Genomic DNA, 16,590 nt, shown 5'->3' with positions numbered 1-16,590 from the left:
TAAAATTCGAGAGAATTTTTTTTATCTCAATTATTTTTTCCACCCCCTGTATAAATCAGCATACTTTTTTTGGCGCAACAATTTCGTTGATTTGGATTTTTAGTTGAACTAAAAATTGTTTGTTGGGTAACAGATACTTTAAACTTAAACAGTTACAAGTTAAACTAAACAATTATCAGAGAATTACCAATAGACTGCCGCTATGCATGTCCATCATATTATAAGAGTTGGCAAGCCAAAGAAAATGCATTTTATTACAATTTCGTGTCATTGCTTTTTATGAGATGGTGCGAAAAGTTTGGATATTTTTTTAAAGTTCTCCAGTACTGAGTTGTCGAATTCATCTGTTCATAGGAAACTAAAAACTATAAATACCTTTTTAGTTACCATTATTTCTCAGAAACTCAGTGACATCCGGGGGGAACCTTTACACCACCCCCAACAATGCTAAATCTTGTCGAATAGCAACAAATACCCAGCGGCAAAAGCAACTCCTGGGGAAGGGTAAGTGAGGTCTCCTTCTTTTGGGTCTCCTCCAGTAACCAGCCGCACTGACTTGTGCTCACCCAGAGGGGATTCACTGCTGTCAAATTTCATATATGTGTGCGTTATCGCAGATCAACTCTGGTCCATGACGTTTGTTGGTCCATGACGTTTGTAACTATGAACAATAATGGGGGAAAAATCACTACATAACACATTCATGAAAGTTTTTCGCGGTTTTACGAGTTTTGATTTAAAAACGTTCCGGTTTTATAATTTTTCACATCGATCAATTTCATTAACAAAAAGAACGAAAACCAAAACAAACGCCATGTTGCCGAATATGTTGGTTACACGATGTTTGACAGATAGATCCCCCCTGTGCTCACCCTTATAATATCGATAATTATCGTTAACGTCAAAAAATTAACGATAATATCGATGTCAAGCATTTATCGATATTATCGATAAGTATCGATAAGTTTCCCATCACTAGGTTAGATCGTCGTCGTCGGTTGGGTTTGCATTGCAGCGATTACTGCAGATACTATATACTATAATACCTGTTGCTAAATATTTTTGCATTGTTTGCAAAACTTAGTTAGAATTTGCTGTTTGATAGTGATTATCGTTTAAGAATAATCAGGTAGGAACGGACAAATGTTTCTATGTACGAAATAGTGTTTAATACTTGGGTTGGATAGATTAACCCCATGATTGGAATTCTGAGTCAACAGAACGCCTACGGTTTTCAATGATGTCATTCATAGTTCTGTAGGTTTATATTATGGGTATTCATGTCGAGCTCGTAAACAAATACTCAGCCGTAAAAATACTCACCTCCATTGACGAGTAATGGAAGATGCACAGTTTACGGCTGGGTATTCGTATACGAGCTCGATGTGAAGACCCCTATTATGTTACAAGTCTGTGTTACAAGCCTAACTTGATTAAAAATAACGCAGGTGTTAAAACATGAAATCCAATGAAAATGTTTTATGTAGGTACATCTTATTAGTCACATGAGTGCATTGGTACGCTTTCTCTTTATAATGAATACGATGATTGATGAGTTACTTATCACTAATAGGACGAATTAGCATAAATCACATTTAAGCTGAGATTATTAGCCACTTGTTTATATAGCAAAAAAAAGACCAATTTTTGTGTCTGTAATATATTTATACTGAGTGTTGTTTTATATAACGCTCTGCAAATATACATATGATTCCCTAAATCGGTGACACTCTGGAATTAGTGTCACCGCAACCAATTGATTGTTCTCACATTTCTTATCACTTGTAATGACCGTTAAATTATTTAAGTGTATGTTATCTAGGTATGCGGTATCCCCATGATGTTATTTAAATCACTTGTGGTTGTCGTTTTTTCTTCAATTGTTCCAGATAACCACGTAAGCCAAGATGCGTTTAAGCCCTCAGGATCCCAGCTCGTATTCGAATTCACGTAAGTTTTGTTTTCAAAAATCTCTTGTTACTAGGTCGTAAAAATGCAAAACTCTAAAATAAATGTTTTGCAAATGACTAACTAATGAATTACCAATGTTACAGATGAACTCATTGTTTATCATGTGGACCTTGACTGGGCGGTCAATTTTGAAAAATCAACTCTGTCGGGAAGCGCAACACTGCATTTCAGGACCGTGAGAAATAATGTAGAAGAAATTGTACGGAATATTCGTATTATTGAACAACTTTCAATATAATAACGAGTGGTGTGATTAGTTTTTAGACACTAGCGAACTTAAAATAACCTCAGTTGCTGCTTTATCCTCCGCTGGAGAGATTCAACTGAACTGGGATGTTGGAGCGCACATAGAAAATATTGGTTCAAAACTTACCATTTATCTACCCACGAAGACAACCGGTGAGCTAACAATATCAGTTAAGTATGAAACTGATCCGAAGGCATCCGCCCTACAGTGGCTTACAGCTCAACAAACCTGTGGCAAACAATATCCTTATTTGTTCAGTCAGTGTCAAGCCATCCATGCTCGATCCATTGTGCCTTGTCAAGATACACCGGCTGTGAAATTTACATACAATGCAACGGTAGTCTAGTTTATCTATACATTGAAGCATTCCTTAACTTAGCGTTTAATTGCAGCTTCGTCATCCGTCTTACGTAACTGGTCTGATGAGTGCTGTTAGGAAATCATCTGAACCTGGATTGTCGAAATTTGAGCAAAAAATTGCCATTCCAAGCTATCTCTTAGCCATTGTGGTTGGGGCATTAGTGGAAAAGCCAATCGGCCCTATGTAAGTTTGAAGTTGCTCAAGCCTAGTCATGGAGGATGTAGATTTCTGGGTTGTATAATGTATCGATTCAAATTATTATTTTCCAGCTCCAGTGTGTGGGCGGAACAGGAACAAATTGATGAATCAGCTGAGGAGTTCTCTCAGACTGCTGATTTTATCGCTAAAGCGGAGGAAATATGCGGTCCTTACGTGTGGGGTCGATACGATTTGTTGGTGATGCCGCCAAGCTTTCCATTCGGTGGAATGGAGAATCCTTGTCTGACGTTTGTGACGCCAACTTTGCTTGCCGGGGATAAATCTTTAGCCACGGTTGTGGCGCATGAAATAGCTCATAGCTGGACGGGCAATTTAGTTACCAACAGAAACTTTGAGCATTTCTGGTTGAATGAAGGTTTTACTGTGTTTGTTGAGGGGAAAATAGTCGGACGGTTGTTCGGAGATGCAGCGCGAGATTTTCACGCGTTACATGGGCTGAGTGAACTAACTGATTGCGTAAATAATGTTATAATATTATTACACAGGTTCTTGCTTGAAATATTTTTTTTTGTAACAGATAAAAACGCAACTTGCCGATACACCGGAGTTAACCAAGCTGGTGGTCGATTTAAGTGAATGTAGTCCGGATGACGCTTTTTCCACAGTACCTTACATGAAAGGATCGACTTTCCTACGCTATCTGGAGGATCTTTTTGGTGGACCAGAAAAGTTTGAGCCATTTTTCCGTGCTTATTTGGAAAAATTTAAATTCCAGTCTGTACTAACCGACGACTTCAAGAAAGCCTTATATGAATGGTTCCGTGAGAATCCTAATAACGATGTGCTTCTGGGACGGATTGATTGGGATCGGTGGCTTTTCGGCGAAGGAATGCCTCCGGTAATTCCGAAGTAAGTCTAAAAATACATGTTTGTTTATTAAGTTAACTCCTGTTTTTATCATTTACACTTTAGCTTCAATCGCACCCTGCTAGTTTCTTGCCAAAATCATTGCCTTTTGTGGGCTGAACAAGAACTTGATGTTATCCGAGCATCTACATTACTATCCGAGTCGCTGTCTACTGTACAAATCATAGAATTTTTGGCTCAGTTATTGGCCAAGAAAACTATCAAGGACCTGAATGCAGAGAAAATCGACCTTTTAGAAAAAACCTACAGTATTCAGGGAACAAAAAACGCAGAAATACGATTTCGGCTTGTTCGATTATATATTCGTGCGAAGATGATGGAAAAAATGAATGCTATCTTAAGCTTCCTGAATAGCAATTTCCGCATGAAGTTCGTTCGTCCAATCTATAAAGAACTTGCTGGGTGGCGGGAAGCCAAACCTATTGCTGTTGAAAACTTCCAAAAGGTTAAGGATCAGATGATGTCCGTTTGCGCTTACGGAGTATCTAAGGATTTGGATATTTAACCTTCGCGGGAAATCATAAAGAGATTCATGAGTTTTCAAAGCACTCATCCGTTCACCGCAGGAAAACATTACAATTGCTTTGTTTTTGTTGCATTTTTATTACTATTTCATTAAATAAAAAAGTACGTCATACGTTAAATAAGAATTGATTTTCTCGAAAGATGCGGATTGTTGCGTGGTTGCGAATGTCGCGGAATATTCATCTGAATATCATCGATGTTCTCCTTTGAGCGCCAATACAAGAAAAGCTGCGTTCCTCCTATTGCTAGCAGTATTGCCCCAATAATCGTCAGTGGCTGTTAACAAAGTATAGACGGTAGTTTAGTTTTGTAACAATTGAGGTGAAGATACAACTTACCCCAGGTACGTAATCAATGGCAAATTTGTTCGTACATTGTGTCATCATGATAGTTGAGACAATCAACAGCAGTAGAAAAGCGGCATATGCGAACGTTATCTCTGCGATATACTGTGCTTTCAGAGCGTTTGGTGATTTTATCAATTTCAACGCATAAATTGTGTATGATACCATAGACAAAACGGCGCTAACTGTTGTAGAAATTATATATGTGACAGCCCTGTAACAAGATGACAACTTGTAGCTAGTCTTGAAACCAACCTGTTGGTACTCATTTTCGGTTTAATTTATCTTAAATTCAATGGCTTTCAACAGTGAACAAGTTATACTTGAACAAAATATTACTGACTCGATTGAATCTGATTCTATCAATTCTACGATACGAATTTAGGAATGAGCCTCAACCATAGTAGAAATATTGACGTTTTATCTAATATTTATTGAATCACACTTGTTTTACGCGTATAATTCATAGGTCTCGAATTCGTTTAACCGATTTAGCATTCGTTCATAAAGCTTACCAAAATTGCGACTCTCTGCAGTCTCCAGCCGTAACAAAAATCAACCCTCCGATTATCATGCACAGCTGAAATACATCAAAGGCCTGTATTAGGAGAATGTTTTGTTAGAACAATGGTACACAAGTCAAACCAAAGAAATTAATTTCAAAATTCCGGGTGAAGATAGAATGAATCCGGCACCACTCAACATGGTTAAAATGCGTTTTCAAGCGAAAAGAAGAAAAATTCAGCAATGGCTTGTATTACGTAGGACTATGGTTTCCTTCATACTGGGAGTTTGGTTTCTTGTGCACCACACTCGATACTCGGTCGCTTCTTCACTTTAAAGTGTGATTCCATATACTGATAGCATGTGTTGTATCTCGTAAGATAAGAAAGTAATTGGTTGCAGAAACAGTTGTTGACCCGCCAAGCCACATACCAGTTGCTGTCCAGTAAAGTGAAGCTTAATGGGAAAGAATGTGCAATTTAAAACATACCAAATGTTAGAAACAACTGCAATTTCATATAGCTTTATATTTGAAGATTCTAATTTCAAAAAAAAAAATTAAAGAGCTCCGATTTGTAGGTAGTAGTTGGTCCAACCATTTTATCTCTGCTTAAATCCATATTTCTTTCTCTCGTAGAACAGATCAGTTTTAGAGCTTCCCAGATTAACAATCTTTGGACATCCATCTCTCTGCAGAAAAAAAAAATGTCATTTCCCAATACAATCCGCGATTCAAATATGTATAACATACATCTTTCTCTTGGATAGTGCATTCCTTGCAATAGTAAGCATCCGACACGCCGGGCCCTCCGCAAATCACACAGCGGCCTTGATAAGAGCCGTAATTACATTCGTCACAGATTCGCACCAGCGTGCAGGGACGCACATAAGAATCACAGATAACGCACTTTCCATCACATTTCTCACACAATCGACCGATGGCTGTAAAAAATAAAAAAGAACTGCCTTATTTATCTGCGAGTGTTTAATAGTTGAGCACTAACCGACTCCAGGTTGTTTACGACAAAATATCAAATCCGGATGATGCTTAGCCATTGTTTACTAGTATTTGCAAGAAGCTCGGCAAACTTTTCGGACCTTCTTGTAAAACCTTAGCGACAACCAACAACAGCTAAAAAAACTGATTTTCTGTCAAACCAGAGATGCCAGATGTTTTTGAAAAATGTCTTCAACTGCTCAAACAACCGGAAAAATCTGCTTGAAATCTGGAAAAACTCTATTCGTGATTCGAAAAAATTTCGCTCACGCAGGCAAAGTCTGTACACATTTTGAGAAAAACTCGAAAATCTGCACAAAGGGAGACAAAGATCTGCGGAAAACTTTGGAAAATCTGCAACTTAATGAAAATCTGCATATGAACTAAAAATCTGAGCTATCGCATCTGATGGTTCTGTCTCGATGGTTTGGAAGTACGAGAGTGTAAAGTTTTGTCGTAGAAACTGGAGATTATGTTGTTTTCGCCAACAGAGTCATTTAGACGATTTAGACTAAAGGAACTGTATAAAAAGTATGGTAGCTGACATGCCCATTACAGTAGATTTCTGTGTTACGTAGTATATAGATACACCTGTGAACTCTAAGAATTTCAACAATCTGGCAGCTCTGATTAGTTCAGCATTTGTCAGCAGAGTTGCCAATGTTCCAGTTTAAACTGGATTCCTCCAGTTTTTTTCAAGTGGTCCAGTCAAACAGTTTATTCCCAAAATCTTCCAGTTTTTTCAGATATTTGCCAGTTTTATCCAGTTTTTTATTCGCTGAGCTCCGTTTTATTTTCGGAAATATTTTTAAAACGTAAATTTTGTAGATTGATAAATTATTTTAACAATTCTTAACAGCATTTTCAGTATTCTATCTTCTCGCACGAAGCACAGTCAAATTAAAGATTGCACGACATGGTTGAGATGAAACCAAACAAAAAGATTTTAAAAAAATTCTATCTATTTTCTGTTGCGGAGCAGTTAAAAAATTGTTAGAAGAATTAGATACCAAAAGATAGCGAAGTCAGAAATAATTAAAAGTTCAACTTCACTGATGTAACGAAAGAAAATGCTGCTCTATTTTTTGATTTTGAGATAGATTGATTGCGTATTTTGAATTTTGCTGCTGTTAGAGGAAATTTTTCAGTACATAATTTTAACAAAATGTAAGCCCGAAACAAAACACTTCTGATTAAAATGAGTATTTTTTGCGAAGAGTTATCTCTTTAGTTGCTGTATAAAAAACTATCATTGAACCATAACAGAAAAGCACTCTCACAATCACTTATTTGCTTTTTTTTCATTTATTTTGGAATCCAGTTTTTTTCCAGTTTTTTCTTCCGCCTTTTTCCAGTTAAATCGAAAATTGTATTGGCAACTCTGTTTGTCAGTCTTCTTTATGTTCTCTCGACAGAACTTCTCTGGCTTATTTTTTCTTTATCACAGGTCGCAGCTGTGAATCAAATTGTAAATAAATGCCTTCATAGCTTTAAACGGAGTTAATCAATTGAATCTCGAAATGGACATTCAAAATGCGTTAAATACGCCACAATTACGTGTTAAAGTAAGTTGTATTCTTCCTCGTACTCAGATATATTTTACCCAATATTAATATTCTTTTGCAGCTCATCGCCCTTATTCATTTCACCCTCATTGCGTTTGCCCTGCAAAGTCATTGGTTGCCATCGGCATACTTATTCTACAACCAAATTTTTATTATTGTACTGTTTTGGTCAATTCATTGCCGGGAGTCAATCGATGCGGTGTTTATTGTAATGCTGATTCATACGGTATTTGTTTTGCACTATTTAAAACTACATTGCGCATTTGCAGGCATCGGCTATCAACGCTACAAGTTTTGTATTCGATCTGATTGCAATAATCGCTTACTTCCCAAGCAATGGGGGAATTTTCTCAGTAGTTTTTGCCATTTTTAACATGGCAATAAGGCCATTTTCTTTGTTATTACTGCACAGAGAACTCATCGATCGCGGTGGCACTATCAATTTTGCAACTGGACGGTCTAGTGAAAATCCTGCCAGTTATGAGGACATCGACCGACCGCATCAGCCGTTTTCACCAAATGTATAATATGGAGTTTGTATCTCGTTATAATCTATTAATATAAAAGAATGTACCAGAAAATAACTAAACCAATGCTTGTTACTTAAATAAAACAGCTCGTGACGTCAAGGCTAATTGCCCTTTTACGAAAGTTAAGTAGACTCCGCCAATTGTTATCAAACTCGATTATATTTATGTTTTAGTTCATATTGAAATCGTAATATTTGTTTTCCGTTGGATTAAATAATTTTTAATAGCTCGGATAATCCATTACCCGCTGACTCGATCGATCGTTATATAATCGAATTTATACGAAAAAATCGCGAAAACGGTATACCGGTACAACCGTTACGTAGAATTTGACACTTTTAACGTTAAAATACCAGTTGAAAAAGCATTGTTTTCATACCGTTTACGCATTATTTGCAAAGCAAAGTACTAAGTCATGTCATTGTTTTACAGAAAAATTATGACACGTGTGAGCACCAATAAAAAACATGTTCTATAAACAATTATATGTATATTTTAACAAAAAACTAAGTTTATAAATTACATAAATTTATTTTATTTTATATTTCATTTACGCCTTTTTGAGACTTGTTCGTTTTACGCTATATATCAAAAACATGGTGAACTATTTGTTTCTGACATACACTAGGTAGGGATACCATTTGGTCGAAGTTATAAATCAGGACACCTCTTCTCGGCACAAATTTGACTGAGCCATTCTATTCTTCGAAGTATGAGCAAATATAACACGTAATATGTGATTTACCATTTAAAATACAATATAATACTCTTTTATTTACTTAACGTACACTCAGTTTTTTTTACGCTGGGATACGTACCTCGTGGAAAAACGCGTTAATTCAAAAATCGGTGTATAAAAACGCGTAATTAAAAAAATATTTGATTTAAAAATCCGCGTGAAAACTCCGTAATTCGAAAATCCGTGTAGAAAAACACCTAGTAAAAAAATGAGTGTATCTTTGATGATCCACTTCCGTCAAACCACTTTGAATTGTTGCGCATTAGTAGATACTTTAAAGTGCTTTAAACTTTCGACGGTCAACGCGTGAAAGGTTCTTCTTATCACTCTACCGAGATTTAACCAATGATAAAAATTCGATCGCAGTGAGCGTTGCTACCTGGAATCGAAAACACTTAAGCAAGCAATTTTTAAAAACTCTGTTTATTGCCACACAACAAAATTAAATAGGTATCTTAAAAAAATCAGGACAAATGCTAAAATATAAAAAAAATTGCGGACGCCCAAATATGACTTCGAAATTAGGACATGTCTGCTAAATCGGGACGGATGGTATTCCTACACTAAGGTGACCTTGGCAAGGTCACCTCACAGATTAACAGACGTAACACTGGAACCTAGCTCCATCGCCACAAAAAACGTTCATTTCAAATTTTCAATCGAATAAGGCTATTGACATACTGAGGCGTCAAATGAAGCGAAGCAATAAGCGTCGCAAAAGCGTCCGAGCTACTTCTTCGAACGTCTATATGAAACGCTCAAACCGGTCATATTCAAGCGGCAACGACGCGTCGGTAGAGGCGGCGAAACAGAACGAGTAGTGTTTTGACGCGCGTATACTTACGCGGTAATACCTTGTTCAGACAAAATCTTCATCGCGAGGTGCTTCACATTTGCTTTGTTTTGGTTTGGTAATTGAAAAAAAAAAAAGCAAATAGAATACATTTTAGGTTAACAAAATGTTAAAATGTATAAAAAATGTTAGTGCAGTAATACCATGTTCAGACTAAACCTGATATCGCCAGGTGCTTTTTATTCGTTTTATTTTGGTCTTAAATATAGAGAATATCGGGAAAATTTCTCAGGTCGTCAGGAAAATCACACTGGTATTTTTGATTGATATTGCATGCCTAACATACTGAACAGATATCATAAACTAGTTGAACGTTTCTTGGGGTCAGCGGGTTTAAAATTTAGAATAATTTCTTATATTTTTTACTACGTCTGTAGCGCAACTGACTTAAGAAATATTATTTTACTTCATAAAAAAATCTCTATGTTTACTAAAAACGTGATTTACTGTGCTTGAAGCAGCAAACAAATCTTCAATGGAAGAATTCATATTTCCTTTAAACGAAACCGCTGCTGGGATCTAGGAATATGACAACACAACTCATTTGCATCGCTCGCTCCAGTATGTCATAGAAAGCTTCACTCAACGCTTCTGCTTATTCCGCTTCTCAAACGCTCAACGCTTCGCTTAATTTGACGCCTCAGTATGTCAGTAGCCTAACAGTCATCCCGCGAAAACGTCGTCTGGGGCACTGTCATGCAATCTCATACATATTTTGTAGTTCCCCATTTGACACATGCAGTAACGCTGGCGCTGATGTCGAAATACATGACGCAGCGTGAACACGACAGCAGATGGTGCTAGTGCTACTAACGTAAAGTACTGGAATCATCCAAACGATGATTTTATTGAAAATTTGTTCGACGTGTTATGTCTGTTAGTCTGTGGTCACCTCTTACGCAGTTTTTTTAAGCGGCTATTTTTACGCGGATTTCGGGATTTATTTCTTTCTTCCGCAGATTCCAGAATTTCTTAACGCTTTACGAATTTTCGCGTTTTATAAGCGGATTCCAGGAATTACATGTTTTTTTAGGCGGAATTCGGAATTTACGCGTTTTGCACGCAGATTTTTTTTACACGGATTCCTGAATTTACGCGGTTTCCTTTTACGCGGCACGTATACCCCGCGTAAAAAACGACTTTAGTTTATTTCCAAAAAGACCTAAATGTAATACCACAGACTAACAGACATAACACGTCGAACAAATTTTCAAGAAAATCATCGTTTGGATGATTCCAGTATTTTACGTTAGTAACACTAGCATCATATGCTGTCGTGTTCGCGCTGCGTCATGTATTTCGACATCAGCGCCAGCGTTACTGCATGTGTCAAATGGGGAACTACAAAATATGTATGAGATTGCATGACAGCGCCCCAGACGACGATTTCGCGCGATGACTGTTATTCGATTGAAAATTTGAAATGAACGTTTTTTGTGGCAATGGAGCTAGGTTCCAGTGTTACTTCTGTTAGTCTGTGGTAATACCCTATCGTACTGATAGAGGTAACTAGACTGATAATTGTTAGCATTCTTATTTGGGGAAAGAATCAAAGTTAACCGCTTCGAGGCCCGTGTTCCCGAAGTCCGATTGAGCTGAAATTTTGAATGGGTACTCTTTTCGAGGAGATGAAACTTTTCAGCCCTACTTTCAAGCAAAATTCGAAGGTAAATTTTTTCTCATATGTTTTATTGGCGCCAGCTCAAAAATTTTCAGTTCCAGAAAGTTGAATTTCTCGAAAAATCTTTAGACATTTGGCATAAAAAGAAATTCAATATCGACAATTTCATGTTTCATGTTTTTTCACCGATATTTTTCGTGAAACTTCGACCGCGTTGAGGCACGTGTTCCCAAAGTCCGATTGAGCTGAAATTTTGCGTAAAGGCTGATAGCGGAAAAGAGTCAGGCCTCGACGAGAAATCACTCAAAGCGGTAACTGTAAGAAAATGATATAATTATACCGAAACTAACAATATATTCTTCCGAACAATTACCTTAGAATGTTGCGTGGTTTATAAATTCTGATTATAGTGTTTCGAAACAGAAAAACTCTGATATATTTGGATATATTTGCTACGACGTTATTTTAACATTTCTTCTGTGAAAAATTCATTCACTGTATACGATAATCGTTATACAGCTGTTATACTGAGTTACAAAGGGTTATGCTTATGCTCTAAGCATAAGAGTTATAAAGTCTACAAAAGTCAAACCCATCTGCTTGCTTCGTGTTTAGTGTTTATGTTTCAATATTTGCACAGTTATATTACAGAAAAACTGTGAAAATTGGGAAGATACGTGAATATATTTTTTTAAACCATTTAATAAGTATGGCGGAGTCACTTCAAAATAATTCACCTGCTGCCACTTCTTCCACATCGGCAAACAGTGAAATCAGTCACTTTGTCAGTGAAACAACCACAGTCAATGGCGACGACAATAAACAAGATCAATTGCCAGAAGGGGAAAAATCAGAACAGGATATTCGTAAGCATAGCAATAATCGAATTTATGCTTACGGAGTACTTTATCCTTTGTTTTCAGTTAAGCTAGAATGTCCAGTATGTCTTCAAACGTGCATCCACCCAGCGAGGCTCCCGTGCGGACACGTATTTTGTTTTCTGTGTGTTAAGGTATTAGTAAAGTTTTGTCTGGAAACGATATTTTAAGACTGTTTTGCCTCGTTGTAGGGAGTTGCATTCAAAAATCGTCGCTGCGCAATGTGCCGTCGTGATATTCCGCCAAGTTACTTGGAGCATCCGCATTTAGTGAACGGGTTGAAAGAGGTAGAGAAAGCAGCAAAGGCGGATGATGGCGCCGAATATCAGTGGTACTATGAGGGTCGCAACGGTTGGTGGCAATATGATGAAAGAACAAGCCAGGAACTGGAAGAGTCGTATCAAAAGAAAGAAAGATTCTGCAAGATTTTGGTTGCTGGTTTTCTGTACATTGTGGATTTCGAACACAAGTGTCAAATAAGACAAAACGACCCGTCCAGAATAAGACGAGTTAAGCGTGATTTGACGACTATTCCGAAAAAGGGAGTTGCTGGATTGCGACTTGAAACCAATGATCTTACATCTGGTGCAGTTTCCAGTTCAAACTTGGATGGTGCTTTAAGTTCGGCCGATTTGCAGGCGGAAACTAATTTACTACAAATGCACCGAAATATCGTAGTTGAGGAAACGGTAGAGGAAGAAGCTGAAGAGCAAATTCGTCGTGTTAATTTAGATGGCAGCTCCAGCAGCGAGTCGAATAGCAGAACAAATAATTCCATCGGCATGATAAATGCTGTGTCGAGTATTGCCAGTGACATCGATCATAACAACAGTCACGAAGTTGAGTTGAGTGAAGCAATCAACAACTTGAATTCGTTGACATTGGGAGATTCGCGAGTGAATGATCGTTCACGGGAACCGATTACTGTAAGGAGACCCATTGCTACCGATTTGTTTCCGTTAAGCGATAGCGATGATGATAACGAGGACAACAATCATGTTATACTCTAAATAATTAGCATATACCTAGTATATTAGAAAGTAGTCTGCATGTTGTGCGGAAATGTTTCAAAAACTTTATTTTGAGTGGAATATTAATATTCACGTAATTAAAATGGAATTCTAGGCTAAATTCCCTGCTAAGAAATGGCAATACGATTTTTTTCTTTCTAGTATTAGCTCGTCAAATCAGATTACAGTAGCGCGATTATTCTGGAAACATTACATTGAAATAGTTTTCTGTACGATGAATAATGTACAATAGACAGTAGATGTTACATCTTTGAGGTAATGCAACTGCATATGGCGTCTATTACAGGAGACGAGGCGAGCGGCGAGTTACTCATCTCTCACTCAGCTGTCACCAGATGAGTTTCATTCGCGGGCGAGGTGAGTTGATCGCTTCGTCTTCTGCAATAGGGGCCTATACCTCAATATCCTAAAAAGATTCTCTGAATTACAGAAACCTATTTTCATCAGTTTTGGCAATAGCAAAAATGTGATGGGCAATTTCTCGCTCTAACTATATCATGAGGAGTAAAAATATTACTACTCAAGAGCTATATATTTATATATAAGAAACAATTTTACAATAATTCGACTGCTCTTCAATCTATGTTCGTTCTTTCAATCCGATTTTTTGTCACTGCAGCTCTTTCAACTGCTTAATAAAACCAACGTTTGGTTGTACGCAGGGCCGTTTGTTCTTAATGTGTCCGAAAGCTTGCAAGAATCTGTAGTTATGGTGGACTATCAGATATCCTATTACAACCGCAGTTGAACGTGAAACACCCGCGTTGCAATGAACTAAAATTTTTCCACCAGCTAAGCGACAGCTTTCTATAAATTCGTTTGCTTGTTCTAATACAGCAAGCAGGCTAGTTTGAGGCAGATCTAAACATTCTATATATTTAATAGCGATTTTGTTGCGGTCTTCCAAAGCAGGCGTTTCAACACCAACGCTAAGAATATGGCTTATGGCATATTTTTCGATAACTTCTTTTCTAACACAATCCTGTGATCCAAGATAGAGAAAATTCTGGAGAATGCAAGCAGGTGTCTGATCTGGGCTGTTGTCAACAATGAATCCAAGTCGTGATGGGGCAGAGCGTTCCAGTTCACCGCGGAAGATTTTTCGGGACCCATCCGCGTAGGTCACGGTAGTTTCAGTTGGTTGTAGTCCCTGTTTGCTTAGCTTCAGCTGCTCGAGGAAACTCATTCTGCGCGGTAAACGCTAAATCAACCGAATCGTATTCAACCTGACAAAGGTAGAGTCCGTAAGCTGGAGCCACTACGGCTCGGTCACACCAGGAATGCGCCGAGGGTACTGTAAGCATTTGCTGCACGTCCCTTTCCGTTATACGTCCTTCTGCAGCTGCAATCCAAGTGCCTATCATACGTCGCACCTAAAAGACAAACAATTTACGTATAGTAGGTCATTTTTTATCTTTTCTGTATTTCTTAAATAAAAGCATTTTTGTAGACGAATTTTTATGCTTGAGATTAAATCACCATGATTCACATGAATTCTTAAGCAACTAAAAAACATTTTATATGTAAAATCACATTTTCGACTTTGTACTATTTAGATATTCGTTAATTCCATGTACCTGTTTGTATAAAAATGAACGTCCTTTTATCCGAATGTCCCAGTAATCGTAATACTGTTCCGCCAAATCGCGGTTGAATGTCGAAACCATAGGTGCACCCTTTACAACTGATATATCATGAATTCTTCTCAAGGTGAACGATGCGTCCTGTTGTCTGGGATTACCCCGGGATACTGCCATGAACGTACGAAAATCGTGATACCCTACGAACAAACTGGCAGCTTGTTGAAACCTTTCGATATTGAATGTGGGATTACTGCAATTCAAGGTGTTATTTCAATTGACCATAGCAAATAACTGTCGGTTACTTTATTTACGCAACAAAATAGCACCGATCGTGTTCCTCAATGGGAATAAACCGGGTTAAGGCATGCATCGAGGTACCTTCGCAATACTTTCGCCTTAACACAGCTAATCGGTAGAGGTAGGTACGTGATTTGGCGCAAAGACGTGCGTGAAAGCTCATGGGAACCAGCTGAGTGCTGATTACTCGGATCGGAAGCTCTTGTGACCCGAATGCTCTGTTTAAACGTCGGGTGACTTTATCCTCTTCATAAGGTTTTCCGTTGCGTCTTTCTAGATCAACATGGACTGTGTTGTGGAGAGCGTGCACGCCGGCATCTGTCCTATAGAGTAATAATCATTATGCATGTAGAAAGTTGCATGTTAGAAGTGTATAGTTATTTGCTAACTACAGAATTTGCCAGGATATTGATCGAAAGATCAGAAACATTCACGAACATCCATCTAAAACACAGTTTCACGATAACTGGGAACATTAAAGCCCATCATACAATGTCAATTAAGACTAGGCTGCTAGCTTGAACGTAAAACCGAATTCGAATATTTATATGACTTCGAATCGTATTTCTTGAATAGTTCACGGAACTCAATAACTATCATATATGTCTAAAGAAAACAGACTAAAATGACTTCACATCTATTGAACAGGTATTAAAATTATCGATTTGTATAGTCAGCCTATTTCAAACCAATCTTTTAATTTTGCTGGTTTTGGTTCAAGTATAGGGTTTAATATTCTAGGCGCTTACCTGCTTGATAATTTGATCTTAAAATCGTTAACTGGACATAACTTCTTCAGTGCAATCTCTAAAAGACCTTCTACCGAATGAGGATCGTCCAAGGAAGGATTTTCTTTTACGAGATTTTTTTGAATCCCCCTGCCAATGTAAAAAATATATGAGGATATGACTTTTAAACATGTAGTATGCCTAGTGGAGTCGTTTTTTCGCTTACCTGAACTGTGTCCCGATGTAAGACAAATTAATAAGGTAGCGATTCATTGGTATTTTTAAATTTAGAAACACGGATACTACAGACGGTGTTATGAACAGATACGCAAACAGTGAGGTCGAAAACTCAAAGTGAACCGTCAAATCGAGGCTCCAAGTGTGCAAAGTAAACAAACTCATGCGTGTTACTTTTCGTACAGAATGTGTGTTGCGATCAGTTCAAATTCTGTGAATCACGTGCAATTATGGTTCCAACGAAAAATGTGTTCGTCATGCTCATGTTATGAGTGATGCATTGGAAATTATTATAATTGTATGAACAAGCACTGAAACTCAGTAATATATCCTCACAAAGTTTCGAAATTTCATTACACTTTCTAGTGCGTATGAAAAGTCATGCGAAAATAAATGTGGTTGCCAGAAATGTTTAAAATAAAATATCAGCAAAGGGTTGCCATATTTACTGCTTTTCTCTTTGCGTATCTCTTTATAACACAGTCTCTAACGG

At 37.6% G+C, this 16,590-nt stretch overlaps 6 protein-coding genes across 6 annotated transcripts; 3 read left to right on the top strand and 3 right to left on the bottom strand.

Annotated features, from left to right (window-relative positions):
- The first annotated feature begins 969 nt into the window (after positions 1 to 969).
- On the top strand, positions 970 to 4,302 carry LOC129731120 (leukotriene A-4 hydrolase). The gene is made up of 8 exons (XM_055690890.1): positions 970 to 1,129; positions 1,890 to 1,950; positions 2,055 to 2,170; positions 2,229 to 2,555; positions 2,611 to 2,762; positions 2,849 to 3,254; positions 3,316 to 3,647; positions 3,711 to 4,302. Exons 2-8 carry the CDS (start codon positions 1,908 to 1,910, stop codon positions 4,168 to 4,170), a joined length of 1,836 nt encoding a protein of 611 aa, XP_055546865.1. The 5' UTR covers positions 970 to 1,129; positions 1,890 to 1,907; the 3' UTR covers positions 4,171 to 4,302.
- Positions 4,253 to 5,341, bottom strand: LOC129731121 (uncharacterized). Its single transcript, XM_055690891.1, has 4 exons — positions 5,180 to 5,341; positions 5,050 to 5,114; positions 4,529 to 4,748; positions 4,253 to 4,466 (listed from the first exon to the last, which is right to left on the bottom strand). Exons 1-4 carry the CDS (start codon positions 5,237 to 5,239, stop codon positions 4,305 to 4,307), a joined length of 507 nt encoding a protein of 168 aa, XP_055546866.1. The 5' UTR covers positions 5,240 to 5,341; the 3' UTR covers positions 4,253 to 4,304.
- Positions 5,342 to 5,545: 204 nt separating this feature from the next.
- On the bottom strand, positions 5,546 to 6,202 carry LOC129731123 (PHD finger-like domain-containing protein 5A). The gene is made up of 3 exons (XM_055690893.1): positions 6,043 to 6,202; positions 5,790 to 5,980; positions 5,546 to 5,728 (listed from the first exon to the last, which is right to left on the bottom strand). The coding sequence occupies exons 1-3, from the start codon at positions 6,092 to 6,094 to the stop codon at positions 5,639 to 5,641; spliced, it is 333 nt and encodes a 110-aa protein (XP_055546868.1). The 5' UTR covers positions 6,095 to 6,202; the 3' UTR covers positions 5,546 to 5,638.
- A 1,209-nt stretch (positions 6,203 to 7,411) lies between these two features.
- Positions 7,412 to 8,189, top strand: LOC129731122 (type-1 angiotensin II receptor-associated protein-like). Its single transcript, XM_055690892.1, has 3 exons — positions 7,412 to 7,600; positions 7,662 to 7,808; positions 7,870 to 8,189. The coding sequence occupies exons 1-3, from the start codon at positions 7,556 to 7,558 to the stop codon at positions 8,125 to 8,127; spliced, it is 450 nt and encodes a 149-aa protein (XP_055546867.1). The 5' UTR covers positions 7,412 to 7,555; the 3' UTR covers positions 8,128 to 8,189.
- A 3,725-nt stretch (positions 8,190 to 11,914) lies between these two features.
- On the top strand, positions 11,915 to 13,913 carry LOC129731565 (E3 ubiquitin-protein ligase rnf146). The gene is made up of 3 exons (XM_055691663.1): positions 11,915 to 12,209; positions 12,267 to 12,355; positions 12,413 to 13,913. Exons 1-3 carry the CDS (start codon positions 12,053 to 12,055, stop codon positions 13,229 to 13,231), a joined length of 1,065 nt encoding a protein of 354 aa, XP_055547638.1. The 5' UTR covers positions 11,915 to 12,052; the 3' UTR covers positions 13,232 to 13,913.
- Positions 13,914 to 14,200: 287 nt separating this feature from the next.
- On the bottom strand, positions 14,201 to 16,590 carry LOC129731564 (tRNA pseudouridine synthase-like 1). The gene is made up of 5 exons (XM_055691662.1): positions 16,087 to 16,590; positions 15,882 to 16,010; positions 15,147 to 15,455; positions 14,830 to 15,085; positions 14,201 to 14,625 (listed from the first exon to the last, which is right to left on the bottom strand). Exons 1-5 carry the CDS (start codon positions 16,260 to 16,262, stop codon positions 14,386 to 14,388), a joined length of 1,110 nt encoding a protein of 369 aa, XP_055547637.1. The 5' UTR covers positions 16,263 to 16,590; the 3' UTR covers positions 14,201 to 14,385.

The sequence above is a fragment of the Wyeomyia smithii genome, chromosome 3, assembly GCF_029784165.1.
Source record: "Wyeomyia smithii strain HCP4-BCI-WySm-NY-G18 chromosome 3, ASM2978416v1, whole genome shotgun sequence".
Classification (NCBI taxonomy): Eukaryota; Metazoa; Arthropoda; class Insecta; order Diptera; family Culicidae; genus Wyeomyia; species Wyeomyia smithii.
This window is presented reverse-complemented; position numbering and strand designations above follow the sequence as displayed.

Bases quoted from the DNA above. Each gene is read 5' to 3' on its own strand.
- LOC129731122 (XM_055690892.1), top strand. From the start codon at position 7,556: ATGGACATTCAAAATGCGTTAAATACGCCACAATTACGTGTTAAA. The intron at 7,601-7,661 runs GTAAGTTGTATT...ATTCTTTTGCAG, and splicing joins CGCCACAATTACGTGTTAAA to CTCATCGCCCTTATTCATTT. The intron at 7,809-7,869 runs GTAATGCTGATT...GCGCATTTGCAG, and splicing joins CAATCGATGCGGTGTTTATT to GCATCGGCTATCAACGCTAC.
- LOC129731121 (XM_055690891.1), bottom strand. From the start codon at position 5,239: ATGTTGAGTGGTGCCGGATTCATTCTATCTTCACCCGGAATTTTGAAA. The intron at 5,115-5,179 runs GTTTGACTTGTG...GATGTATTTCAG, and splicing joins TTTTGAAATTAATTTCTTTG to CTGTGCATGATAATCGGAGG. The intron at 4,467-4,528 runs GTAAGTTGTATC...CTTTGTTAACAG, and splicing joins CCATTGATTACGTACCTGGG to CCACTGACGATTATTGGGGC.
- LOC129731120 (XM_055690890.1), top strand. From the start codon at position 1,908: ATGCGTTTAAGCCCTCAGGATCCCAGCTCGTATTCGAATTCAC. The intron at 2,556-2,610 runs GTAGTCTAGTTT...GTTTAATTGCAG, and splicing joins AATTTACATACAATGCAACG to CTTCGTCATCCGTCTTACGT. The intron at 2,763-2,848 runs GTAAGTTTGAAG...ATTATTTTCCAG, and splicing joins GAAAAGCCAATCGGCCCTAT to CTCCAGTGTGTGGGCGGAAC.
- LOC129731564 (XM_055691662.1), bottom strand. From the start codon at position 16,262: ATGAGTTTGTTTACTTTGCACACTTGGAGCCTCGATTTGACGGTTCAC. The intron at 16,011-16,086 runs GTAAGCGAAAAA...TTACATTGGCAG, and splicing joins TACATCGGGACACAGTTCAG to GGGGATTCAAAAAAATCTCG. The intron at 15,086-15,146 runs GTAAATAAAGTA...CTTGAATTGCAG, and splicing joins GATCGGTGCTATTTTGTTGC to TAATCCCACATTCAATATCG.
- LOC129731565 (XM_055691663.1), top strand. From the start codon at position 12,053: ATGGCGGAGTCACTTCAAAATAATTCACCTGCTGCCACTTCTTCCACA. The intron at 12,210-12,266 runs GTAAGCATAGCA...CTTTGTTTTCAG, and splicing joins AAAATCAGAACAGGATATTC to TTAAGCTAGAATGTCCAGTA. The intron at 12,356-12,412 runs GTATTAGTAAAG...GCCTCGTTGTAG, and splicing joins TTTGTTTTCTGTGTGTTAAG to GGAGTTGCATTCAAAAATCG.
- LOC129731123 (XM_055690893.1), bottom strand. From the start codon at position 6,094: ATGGCTAAGCATCATCCGGATTTGATATTTTGTCGTAAACAACCTGGA. The intron at 5,981-6,042 runs GTTAGTGCTCAA...TATTTTTTACAG, and splicing joins TCGTAAACAACCTGGAGTCG to CCATCGGTCGATTGTGTGAG. The intron at 5,729-5,789 runs GTATGTTATACA...TTTTTTCTGCAG, and splicing joins GCACTATCCAAGAGAAAGAT to AGAGATGGATGTCCAAAGAT.